The 12,984-nt window shown below is 38.1% G+C and overlaps 1 protein-coding gene across 1 annotated transcript in view; it reads right to left on the bottom strand.

The window, feature by feature from the left end:
• POU6F2 (POU class 6 homeobox 2) overlaps window positions 1–4,456 on the bottom strand; it is a 385,749-nt gene extending 381,293 nt beyond the window's left edge. Inside the window, exons 1-2 of the mRNA XM_063450641.1 lie at window positions 4,368–4,456; window positions 2,964–3,135 (exon numbers count right to left, since the gene is read on the bottom strand). Of these exons, the coding sequence (XP_063306711.1) occupies window positions 2,964–3,129 (166 nt within the window). The 5' untranslated portion in view covers window positions 3,130–3,135; window positions 4,368–4,456. The remainder of the gene's footprint in view (window positions 1–2,963; window positions 3,136–4,367) is intronic.
• Window positions 4,457–12,984: the final 8,528 nt, after the last annotated feature.

Genomic DNA, 12,984 nt, shown 5'->3' on the forward strand with positions numbered 1-12,984 from the left:
TTCCATAAATTTGTCATTTTCATGTATGTATTTATCTGTTTGCAGTACAACTTTATGATGATTGTTGCAGTGCATGTTATTTTTTTAGCATTATTTTCCATACAAGGTCCTATTTATATGCCTAGGTCTTTAATAGTCTGCCTGTGGTTCCTTTATCCATATGGAGGTTAGTCTGGACCTATCAACCTGCCAGGGGGATATTTAGGGGTCGATTCACTACACAGTGTGTTAAGGAAATCAAAGGAAAGCTTTGCAATATTTTTGCTGAAATAGCAAACAGAAAAAAAAAAACTCACTGAAACTCACTTATTAATGAAGCGCCCCAAAAATTTGTTAGAACTGGTAAACTACCATTAACAATAGACACATGAAAAGTCATGGGTTCTATGGCCTTGCATCAAATCAATAAAGGGATTTCATTCAAATTGTGTTTTTCATTTCATGCAGTAGCAAACATATACATAGTGGGGAATAGTTAAAGACCCTTACAGGTTTAGAGAAGATGCATACCATTTTAATAAAAATAAATAAACACACTTTGACTTTCATACAAGCACCAATACTAGCAAATAGTAAATATTTGTATGTATTTTGTCCGATTTTATTGAAACCTAAGTCAATTATGATTTATGTAAATGTATTTATTATTTTCTCTGATTGCTTTAGATTTTAAAAAGTGTAATTAATTTACCAATAAATATTTTATGTAACAACATATTTTGCTCTGTTTAGTAATTGGTATAGTTGCTCATCAGCCTAACAAACTCACTGGCATAGGCTGCAAACATTTTTAAATTTTGATGTCTGCCTGTCCCTTATAATTCGGCTTTGTTAAACTTATAAATGCTTACTTAATTGATGTGTGTTATACTTGCGGAGTGTCTGTTAAAAAGTTTCACGTGTGTAAGTAAGGGACTTACAGAACAATATGGATTTTATATCACTGGTAGTCATGGGCACTACTTGGGTCATTTGGGAGTAAAGGGACTAGGGACATAAGAGTGTTGTTAAAAATGGTAGGAGGTTACTATTTATGATAATATCTCTACATATGCACAAACATTATTAAAAGTGGCATCAGAAATGTAAAAAGGTAATATTTGTAAAAGTCACAACTAAACTATGTAAAACAAAAAGAAAATATACTGCACAGATTCTATAAATATTTGTCATGACATAATTTAACCATTTCAGTGCAAGAGGAGTGACCAATACAATACACTATAGTGCCTTGCTTATACTGTTGGTACACTAAGGAGAACGGGAGACCAGTAGGTGACTGTTAATGTTATAATCACTTTTCTTAAAATCTAGCATTATAGAAAATCTATAAATTAACCAATGTAAAGAATATATATATATATTATTACTGAAGTAGCATACCTACAACAATAAGTTGCAATAAAATTGTTATCGTATATCTTTCTTTCATTTCTCAGTTCATCAACAAAAACTTTCCTAAAAAACATTTGTCCATAAAACAGCATATTTTATACTTTCACATCATTTATACCTTTCTTTCACACCCGTTATATATATATAAACATATTTACATATATATAAAAAAATTACTGCAAGTACTGCAAGATGCGTTGAAAAAAAACATATATACTGCCATTTAAAAAATACAACTACTGAGTAAGTGACGCAGTATTGAGTACATTCTAAGACTGTGTGGGCTTTCATTTAATGAGCACAAATACACAGTGTAATAAAGATTCACCTATGTATGTTATTTTACCACAATTTAATGCCGTAGTAATATAGGGGCAAGAGAAAATCAAATCCAATTCAACTTTATTTGACATATATTTATTAAGATCCCCAATGGTATACATGCTTAGCCCTTCTCTCAATAGAAACCTGAAAATTACCAACTTTATGTTCATAAATATAAAGCATTCCAGTGATTTCCCCAAAACTGTCCCTTTAAAGGATGTTTTTTTGTCTGGAAACCAAAATGAATTATATAGCAAAACATTGTAGTAAAAAGCTTACAAACAATGATCTATTTGCTGCTGTTTGTATATTGTTAAGACACAGATGCAAATATTTTAGGTATTTTCTGTACTTCAGTTAATGTATGTATGCATGCAAAAGTCATATATTAATCAGTCTTGTGTGGAAACACACAGACAAAAAACACTTCTTGATTACCTTATCTCAACCCAAAAAATGAGACTTTGAAGTCTGATATATCTTCTATAAGCAATATAATTAACCCAAGCCTCTGCTCCTGTTTATAATTGGAGATCACAGGTGCTAAAGTGGACCGCTAGTATGCTATCCATTTGAATGACAAATGTTTTGGAAAAAGTGCAGTATGCTGTATGCCATTCTACTATGCCTTTTCCAGAAGAAGAATTATGTTATTATTTCCCCAAAAAATCAATATATAAAAGTAATTTTGCTTTTCAAAAGATTAGAATTAGAAATTGTTCTAGATGAGCTTGCAGATTTGTAACATTTGAACTAATCTGGGATATCCCCAGTAAGAGCTAAGCATCCAAATATTTGTGCATCTAACTTGCAAAACAGAACAAAAATGGAACAAAGCACACGCAAATTCATAAATAATATGCAACAGATCCAGAAAAAGAAAGGAAAAGAACTGTGAACATCCCTTAAAATATAAAGAGAAGAAATACAAGCCCAAATTTATCACCCACCTCTTTCCTTCAATTCAAACCTTTTCGTGGTTAGAGAGATCTGCAAATACAAGCTCTGCAGGCCGCTCTAGAGCTGAATGAGTTAATAAAGGCTAGTTCTTTCTTAATTCGCATGTGACCACAATATTGAGGCTCTGCTATCACAAGATTCCGCTTTGAGACAGCTCATATGGAGTGAACTGAACGAGGGTACATGCTAGGAAATAAAACCGTAGTGTGGTAATCAAGCAAGGGGGAACCTTACACTCTTAGACCGCATGCTAGAAGTGAAATTAAATACCTAGACAGACTTACCGAAGAGCTTGCTGGGAGTGTCCTCACCATCATTTGATTCCACAGGAGCGAGCAGGGGATCGTTGAGCTCACTGTCTGAAGTAGCTGCCTTGTCCTCACCTCTCGACTCTGCATTCATCTCACTCCGCAGCAGCAGCAAAGGCTTACTGACTTTACCGGCTATCATTGGATCCTAGGAATGGGGGGGAATATAAAGAGTGAGGGAAAGCGGAAACTAAAGTGAATGCTTTAGTGTTGGAACACTCTCTCCAACACCTTCCCCCCTCTCCCTGTCTTGCTGTAGACACACACACTCTCTCTCTCCCCTTATCTCCCCAGCTGCTCCTGTTGTTATTGCTGGCTTCAGCCAAGTGAAGAGCTATTACAGATCCAATGAGTTTTCCATTACTCCCCACCCTATTAAAGCTCAACTAGCATGTGAAAGATTCAGAATGCTTACGGGAGAGAGAACTTCTTTGAAAGCTTGCTTACTAGCATCTCTTTAAATGTGAGATATGCTGGGCCGATTACTTACTCCACTGAAATGCCAGCAAGATGTCACAGATTATTGACGAGAATCTTCCTCCTCTACAACCCCACATATTAATTAAGTAGCTGCATTTAACGCACCTAACCTGTCACAGTCGTCTTATTTCATTTCCAGCTCAACAACTATACAGATTATGTTAATACCTGCAAGCAGCACAATATTAATGTGATTATCTGAGAAATATGCTGTGCAAGAATTGTATAATGAATGATTATTTAAAAAAAAAATAATACAAGTAACAAAACAATTTATAGAAAGAAAAATGATGTAGATGTAGAATTCCGTTCTTTAGAAACTTTAGCAAATCTGTTGGAAATGCACTTGTCCTTAGTAATCATTTTAAAGTTTTTTTTTTTTTAAATCTAACTTTCTGATTCCTCTTAGTGCTGGAAGGGACAGCTGCCCACTGTGTAACAATGCAAGTGGTATGTCTATTTAACCTTCAAATAAAAGAAATGAGAGGACTACATCACAAAATGAGCAAGATTGCTTTCTCCTTAATCTGCTTGATTATTTAGTCTGAGCAATTCTAAGTTATTTCTAAATGTAATAATTATTTGAAAGAAGCAAAATTAAAAATTAACAAAAGCAAAAAGGAAAAAAAAGAAAAAAAAGATTTTTAAAAAATACACTGGTAGTCATTTTATGTTGCTCATTAATATTCATGTAATTTGTATATTTCATAAAAAAAAAAAAGGTTTTGCAATTTCCTCTTAATCCTATTTTCTCTAGCAGAGGTTACTGCATAACAAGCCATAACTGTCAATTCAAAAAGCATTGTTTACAATACCAACAGTACACAAAATACAAATAACATATTAAAAACAAAAATAAAATAAAGAAAATGTAATTCTCAAATTTAGAATCATACTTACAAAAAATGTGCGAAAATATTCTTATTTTTGTGGCATTAAGGCCCCAAAAAGGTCTAAAAAAAAAAAGGGTTTCTTAGCGATTAGATCTATGTTATCCTCATTTCAATCAGAGGGCATTCTGGGGTCAAGGACTCTTCCTCAGGACCATTTCTTATTCCCTTTGCTCAGTCACAATGTGTTTTTGAATGTGCAAGATCGAAGGTCTCAAATGAGGGGAAAAAGTAAAATAAAAAACAACAAAATACAGGCAGTGGTACAAATGACCCCGTGGTGTTATCTGTCAGCTATTTATTGCAAAGTTCATGCCTAAATGATTCTTATTCAGAGAACAGGTGACCAGCATGCTAGGAGGTGGGTTAGGATGCTCCTAATGTCCCCATCATCACAATTGGTCGATGTGTGCCTGTGGGTTCTTTTAATGTATTCATGTCTGAAAAGTGAATTTGATATGACACATGATAATCTATGAAAATGTTAATCAATACAAATAGTTTAAGCTGTCATCAAATGCACTTCTTTAGTCAATACTCATATTGCTGCAAACAATGTCACTGTCACCGAGGCTTAATTTGCACAGCACTTAAATATTGGACTCTGTGCATCAATGCACTCTTCTTCAAATACTGTAGGTAAACACATTTTCTCCCTATTTAAGGCTAGAGCACTCAGCATGCATTTAGCTGAGTCGAATCCTCCCGTTTGAATACCTTGATAGGTCCACTGGAGGGCAAAATTAATACTTAATTGAATCTCACAGTCATCAAAATAATCAATACTTTTTTATTATTTATTCTTTACAGTCTGTTGACTGTTTCAAACCTCCGAGGGGATGGTGGAAAGGATTCATGGCTTTGAAACACTGTCATTTAACAAGGTAATTTTCAGTGGAGCATTAGAGGTTGTGAAACATATAATAAAACAAAAAATGGTAGCTTATAATGGGAAGAAAGAAAAGAATTATATTTCTGCCATCTAATAAAAGAAGATAAATAAAAAAAAATAAAAAATAAAAAGCGGGTGCAGAGAGAAGGAAAAAGAAAGGGGGAGGGGAGGGGTGCTTGAAGGAGAATGAGAAAGGGAGAGGTAGGAGCTGGCTTTTGAAGGGTTTTATCATATCAAGAGCAGAGCTGAGCTTTCATAGTGCTGACATTTCTCATCCTGACAATCCTAAACAAGTGGAAAGGATGGGTTCGCTGATATCATCTTTCATCACATTCCCTAGCTTAAGAACCAACATGACAGCTTCCCTCTCCTTTACACTGTTAATTACTAAATAAAACACTTCTTGGCAACTAAGGGTGCCAGCACATAACGGAAACAGGGTGTCTGTACTGGCGACAAAATTGGTTCTTAAAAAATTTGTGTATTTGTGGTGGAAGATCAAAGGGGTCAGGAAATAATAAAGTGGAGGCAATAATGCACTGGACAAGCAAAATCCTCATGAGACCAATTTGTGATAGGTCCTCATTCTCAGCAAATCTGCGGTAGAGCAAGGTTTTTTATAATTTAGAAATATCAGGTGACCATGCAGTTCTGTATCATTTTTTTTATTTTTTATACATATATATATATATATATATATATATATATATATATATATATATATATATAAATTTACAGATTAGTTGTCTGAGCTTTCCCAACATAATGAGGTCTGTGTGTTTCAGCTTTGATTAAAATCATTGGTTCAAAAAATTCTATTTTAAGAGAGGGAAAAAAAAATTAAATGTTGCTAAGTTCCTTGTTGACCCCACAGACCAAAGAGACTGGTAGCAAAGATAGGAATCACAGCTGATAATGCAAAGTAAGATTAACCCTTTATTTGCCCTTATGTTGAGAGATGATAATTGCATTGTCCCAAATATTTCCTTTTCGTTGAAACAGGTATTAATCTATTTGAATTGTAATATTCAAACCCTAATATTATCATGTAATATTCAAACTTAGATAACACATAAAAATTTTAACTATTTAGATAGCATTACTTTAAATTAGAGTGTAAGCTCACGTCTAGCTAGCTAAGTATAAAAGAGCTTTAATAACTAGATCTCAACTCACACGTAGGGCCCTCTTTATCTTTTGTATTGTTTTGTTAATATTGTGTTTTCATTTTTCAAAATTGTACAGCATTACGAAATTTGTTGGCATTTTAAAAATGCCAGTGATAATAAAAAAATATACTAATAAAAAGCAAAACTTAACCGGACAGGTCATAAAACTGCAAACAAAACCACCATGTTGTGAATATTGTTTGTGCAACATATTTTATAAAAGTTGCAAAATATATAGTATTTTGGCAATTACACATATTATACTATAAATACTTTACACAGTAAAATTAATTGGTGTGATATGTATTCATCAGACGTAGACAAGCTTTTGTACTGTGATAAAGTAATTTATCCTTTGGAGTACCTGCCATGTTTTTGTTTTCATTAACAAGGATTGAATAGGTAAGACAATTTTGATTAATTTTAGTATTTAGAGTAACAACAAATTCTAATAAGTTATGTATATTTTGATGGAAGATCAGATTTAAAGAAGCTTAGTATAAAACATGAGGCATATTGATTTGTCTTTACCATTTTCATGTGAGTTTTCAGATTATATTTACACTTGTCTGCAAATGTAACTAAATAAGTAATAGCAATACAAAGACTCAAAAACAAGCTCTTTTTTAACCAGTCACACCTGACGCATAATTCTTTCAAGAACTTTGAACTATACCACATTAGGAATACATACCTGTTTGACCGTAATACAACTTTAAGGGCTTCTCTGAACCTTTCTCTGATTTTTTTTTGTTTATAATGCCCTACTTGGCATTACATACTAGGCCCCTTCTTATAAGGCAAAAAAAAAAAACAAGGGTTAAACTTACCTGGAATCCAGTGCCCAGTGAAGCTTCCAGATTTGCCTTTCATAGCCCGTCTGATGTCAATGGCGCCCAATCATGGTCCAATCAAAGGCTTCTTATAGGATAGCCTTTGAATTGTCCGTTTGCCTGACTCTGGTCAGCTGAATTGGGGACAGAGGGAGGGAAGGATGGACAGGCACGGTGTGTGTTCGTGGCAAACATAAGTTTTGCACAGAATTGACATTTGGCTGCTCGGACAAAGTTACGGACTGCCAAAGTCATATGTGTAGGGGTGTAACTAGCACAAGACTGCAAATTTCTCAGTATGTGCAGCGTTACAAGCAGAAACGTTGCACCTACAGACTCCTACCACCATGACCAGTACTAAAAGCAAAAGTGGTCCTGGTGGTTGGAGTAATCCTTTAATAATGAAAGGAGTGTTATGTAATACATTCCATATATTTCTACATATGATTTTACCATTTATAAATTTATGTTGGGTTTTGTTCATCTGTATGTATCACTTTCTCTTACCTGTTATATTTTACCTAAGGGATATAAAAACAACTCCTTTAACATATGCTTAGCCATTCAAAATCGTTCCTAAACGGTGAAAATAACTAGCTTAAAGTCTTGCAAATAGTATAGAAACAAAATGTAAACACAAATCGTGACCCACACTCAGCACTGTTATCAAATGGACTTCTTCCCCCAAGGACTTTACCAAAGTCCAAAAACAATAAAAAGCGTTGAACAGGACGAAGTTTGCACACATATAGACTCTTGGACAAGCCTGTAGTAAAGGAGTTCATCCCCATAAGGAACATTACAAGTTATTCCTATTCTGGAACCATACAAAGGGGAAACTTGCTGTCACAGGACCCACAGAGGTTCCAAGCGTGCATCCTTCTGGAGATAAGTGGCCCCACTAGTGGCAAGGCTTTTATTGCACAAAACCCTTTTTTGTGCCATTTTATATTGTTGTATTAAATACTACACTATAAGCCTTTTTCTTTTTTGTTTTACTTCCTCTTATACTGTTACCATATTGTTGAGTTTTTCCATCCAGATATATGCCATTTATTACACCTACTCAAGGTAATAGGAATATATATATATATATATATACATATATATATGTATACCTTGCACATTGAGGTTGCACTTGGTTTTGCGCCTAAGACACAGTATATACTTTGTATGCAATCTTTGCCTGAAATATTAGCCAGGCAATAGAAATTTAATGCAAAATTACGCAAAAATACAATGTTTTGTTACGTACAGTAGATGGGACAGAAATAGATATATAAAAATGGTTAAATACTCTTATGAGGACGGGAGAGTCTCAGTTCTATATCAGACCCTGATAACCCGCCCGAAAAACAACCTGTTCAAATGGCCATGGGAGGAATTGACAGCCAAGACCTTTTCGGACGATCAATGGGAAAAAATCTTAACCCTGCTGCACAAGAGTTCCTCTAGCACACACTTCCAGGAGGTCAACTACAAGTTGCTAACACACTGGTACCGCACGCCAGCCCAACTCAACCGATACGTCCCGACTATCCCCAACATCTGCTGGAGGTGCCATGACGGTGAAGGCACGCTACGCCATATTTGGTGGGATTGTCGGAAAATTAAAACATACTGGAGGAACATTGGACAGGAAATAAACATCATACTAGATGAACCTCAGGACCTGTCAATGGAAGGGGCCCTCCTACATTACACAGAAAAACCCTTGCAGGTTTACAAAAAATCGATATTGAGGCACCTGCTAAATGCAGCCAAATCCTTAATCCCACTTCACTGGAAGAAGGAGGACACACCCACGATGGAACACTGGAAATGCACAGTGGAGGAAATAAGAACGTCCGAAGCACGGATAGCAGATCTTCAGGGACGGGGAGAGCGACATACGGAATCCTGGAGGCCATGGCTATTATACATAACGTAGGAGTTCACACAAAGCGGATGACGAATTGGACCCCACTGAGTGGTGCGGGGAACGGACCTGGGCGCGCCGAGGATGCGGAAGCATACCCGAGACCTCATGGTCTTCCCCCCCCCTTACCCTCCCCTCAACCTCTAATTGTTCCCTATACCCCTACCCACATAGGACCCGCACACGAACACCTACACTCACGACACAACAAGACACAAAACATTCGACACCAATGTCGCCCGGAGTGCGACTGGTGATGAGACTTGAGAAACGAGACATGAGAGGAGTACACCTCATGGCTAAGACCGACTCACCACTGACATATAGGGACATGACGCCTCAACACGCCATATGGAGCCTAGGCTACAAAGTACAACTAAGATTCACAGAACATACCATCACCAAACACGTTACAGAGACTGAGGACAACCACAGATACACATCAACCAACACAAAGACGGACCGCTAGAAGACCGACATTACACCCAAGGGACCCAGAGAATACCCACACTTAGCCTACCGACCTCATGGACACACTCGGAACCCTACTGAACATACAGACAAGCATTGACCGCACACGACAACACTGGGCTGTTCCCGAAGGGAGACCAGCAATTACAGGGCAACCTAGAAGACGATGCCATACAGCATGACCTACTGGCAGGCAGATACGCAAGGGAAGAGCACCCTGGTGAAGGAGAGACGGGGGAAAAAAAAAAAAAGGGGAAAAAATAAATAAATATAAATAAAAATATTAAAAAAAAAAAAAAAAGACTAGGGAGGACTGACCACAAAACACTCGAATAACGCTGCACAACTACCAAATGCACACCGGACACATTGGACAGGCCTTAGATGTGACGCCTCCCTGAAGAGCCGACAACGACTCACTTTATGACACGAACCCGGGACCCAGCATAGGAGCCATATATCTTACATGGGAACAACATTACAACCACAAATTCCCTACGGAGGTCCTCATAGAGGGTATTAGCACACCAACCGACGACACGTACTACCCTAGCTAGACGACTCGCAGCCAGAGAGTCACGGTCATTCACAATGAGCCAGCGGGACCGATTAGGATACTTACCCAGAGAGGAGCCCAGAAGAGGCAAGGGACCCGAAAGGGAACCCATTACCAAGGGAGCCTAAGAAGTTGAAACAGGTAGTCACACAATAGGCAGGGTTGTATGAGCACAAACCCGAGACCTGCGTGGCCTTACGCTCACACAATCTATTACAGTATACATGCTTCCCCACACACGAAAATCGTTTTACACACCAGCAGAACACTGCCGGGTCATGCTGGAAGGGCATCGAAATTGTTACCGTGCATCAATGCAAGATATATGCATGTTGTCTGATGAACACTCAGTTTACCTTGAGACCTGTGTGTCCCCCTTACCATGGTTACACATGAGATCTGCGTATCTCGATTGAATAATTACTAATTGTTTTTCTTTTAGTTCATTTGCTCATCTGAAACCTGCGCGTTTCTTAGCATTTCAACCTTTCTTGTTAACTATTCTGAGAATCTTTTCAATAAAAAGATATTTACAAAAAAAAATACTCTTATGAGTACTTGTTTTATTTTAACTTATATTTATTAGTTTTTTTTATAATAAAGCCAATATATATTTAAAAATAACAATACACAGTACAAATGAATTCATATTCAATCATAGGTAGGGTTGGGTTGTTACTTATTCAACATTATATTATAGGAAAACAAGCTCTTATATATTTAACCCATTGAGGATCAAGGCTTTTTTGAGATGCAATGTGTTTGTGACCAAGATGTTTGTGGAACTACTGCCATGCATTCATTCAACTACAATATCCAACTTAAACGCAATCACAAATATTTAATATATAGATATATATATATTATTATATATATTATGTTATGGTATCCCAGGTATGAAAGGGGTTAAAACTGTGTAAGATGCTCCTTTCCCGAATACGAGGGCAACTACCGATCACTCCAATCAGCCAAACAGGAACCATACGAATCATACACACTTCAAACATCCGAACGAGAGTAACCATACGAATAAATCCCCCCAAGTACGAGGCAAAGCTTCGTATTGAGGGTCAGCAGGAATCTGGTTTAATATGGGCTACCTGCCCGGTATTTATGCAGGTCTCCCACCAGGTGGACACTCCCCTAGGGGACCTGGTGGAAAACTGTGACAATATGTGTACATTAGCCAATCACAAGGTTGAAGACATAAACACTCATCTTTTGCTATATAGGGCCCTCCTCTCTGTCCTGGAGATAATTGGGAAGTAACTAAATTATCTCCGAGGACAGAGGCTAAACTCCATTATATACAGAGTAATGAAAATACATAAAAAGGCATAATAGAAAAACTACTGAACACAATAGATACATTCAACACATCCCCAGATAGCTTGAATCTGAGCGCACATTATTACCAAATGATCCTATACACACAGTTCAATCGCCATGGAGCCAAAGTCTTTCACATAGTCTTTTGTTATACGAATGGGCTCCATGGCACAGCTATCTGGGATAAGTCTATTCGTGAAAAGAAACAACCGAACGGACCAGCGTTCATATGCTGGAGAAATAGAAGAATGGAGGTCGGCGGCTTCAGCGGTGTTCGTGAGAAACAGTGTCCATTTTTAGTTCCATGAAATCGTCGACGAACACTGCTGAACATTCGTATGTCCAAGATGGCCGCCGCCTCGTGGTCGGCATACGAATGACGACCATCCAGTCGGCATTTGACAATTAGGACGTGTCTGCAGTTCTAATGAGGCCAAGAGGTTAACCAGCAGCACACTTCCCTGCTGGGTGGCCAGCCGTTCAGTGAATTGTTCGGTTTAAAAGAAACAAGTGTGGGGCCTGTACGGACAGGGAAATAGCCGAACAAACAGACGAATGAGGAAACAATAAAAGTATTTCACAAGCATTTGGTTCTGTCACATGGCTCCCTCCGTGTGGGACACTCCGGCAGACCCAGCTTGATCCTTTTCGGGTCAACTTGGGGATGTCTGGAACTAGGAGGCCAGAGGGATGACTGTTTGTCGGGACAACCCATCAGCGTTTCCATTTTGCTTACCGGGTCTATAACTGATAGTACAATTGTACGGTTGCAGGGCTAGGCTCCATTGCAGCAACCTGCCATTGTCTCCTGAGACCCAGTTAAGCCAGACCAATGGGTTGTGGTCAGTCACAAGTGAAAATTCCTGTCCGTACAGATAGGGGGTTAACTTTTTCAGGGCCCCGACCAGGGCTAAACATTCCTTTTCCCTTGCCGCATAACTCACTTTTCGAGGTAATAACTTTCTGCTCAGGTATGCGACAGGGTGTTCTCCTCCATCCTCCCCAACTTGGCTCAGCACAGTCCCCAGTCCAAACATGGAAGCGTCTGTGTGGACAAGAAAATGTTTGCTAGGTACTGGGGCAGCCAAGACAGGGACATTAACAAGTGCATGCATCAATACTTTAAATTAAACGCAGCTTCACAAGCTGGAGACCAAAGGACCTGCTTAGGTAAATTCTTCTTAGTCAGGTCAGTCAGGGGCTTGGCTATAGCGCTGTAGTCAGTGACAAAACGTCTGTAATACCATGCCGTCCCCAAGAAGGCTAGCACCTGGGTCTTAGTGTGGGGTGTGGGCCAGTTAGCTACCGCCTCCACCTTGGCTGGCACTGGTCTCTGGCTCCCACATCCCACTCTGTGTCCTAGGTACTTGGCTTCCTCCAAGACTGTGACTGCCTGGCTGGGTTCAATGGGCAGTCCTGCTTTCGGTGTCCAACTTGGTCACATCCAAAACACTTCATG

The sequence above is a fragment of the Pelobates fuscus genome, chromosome 4 (assembly GCF_036172605.1).
Source record: "Pelobates fuscus isolate aPelFus1 chromosome 4, aPelFus1.pri, whole genome shotgun sequence".
NCBI lineage: Eukaryota > Metazoa > Chordata > Amphibia > Anura > Pelobatidae > Pelobates > Pelobates fuscus.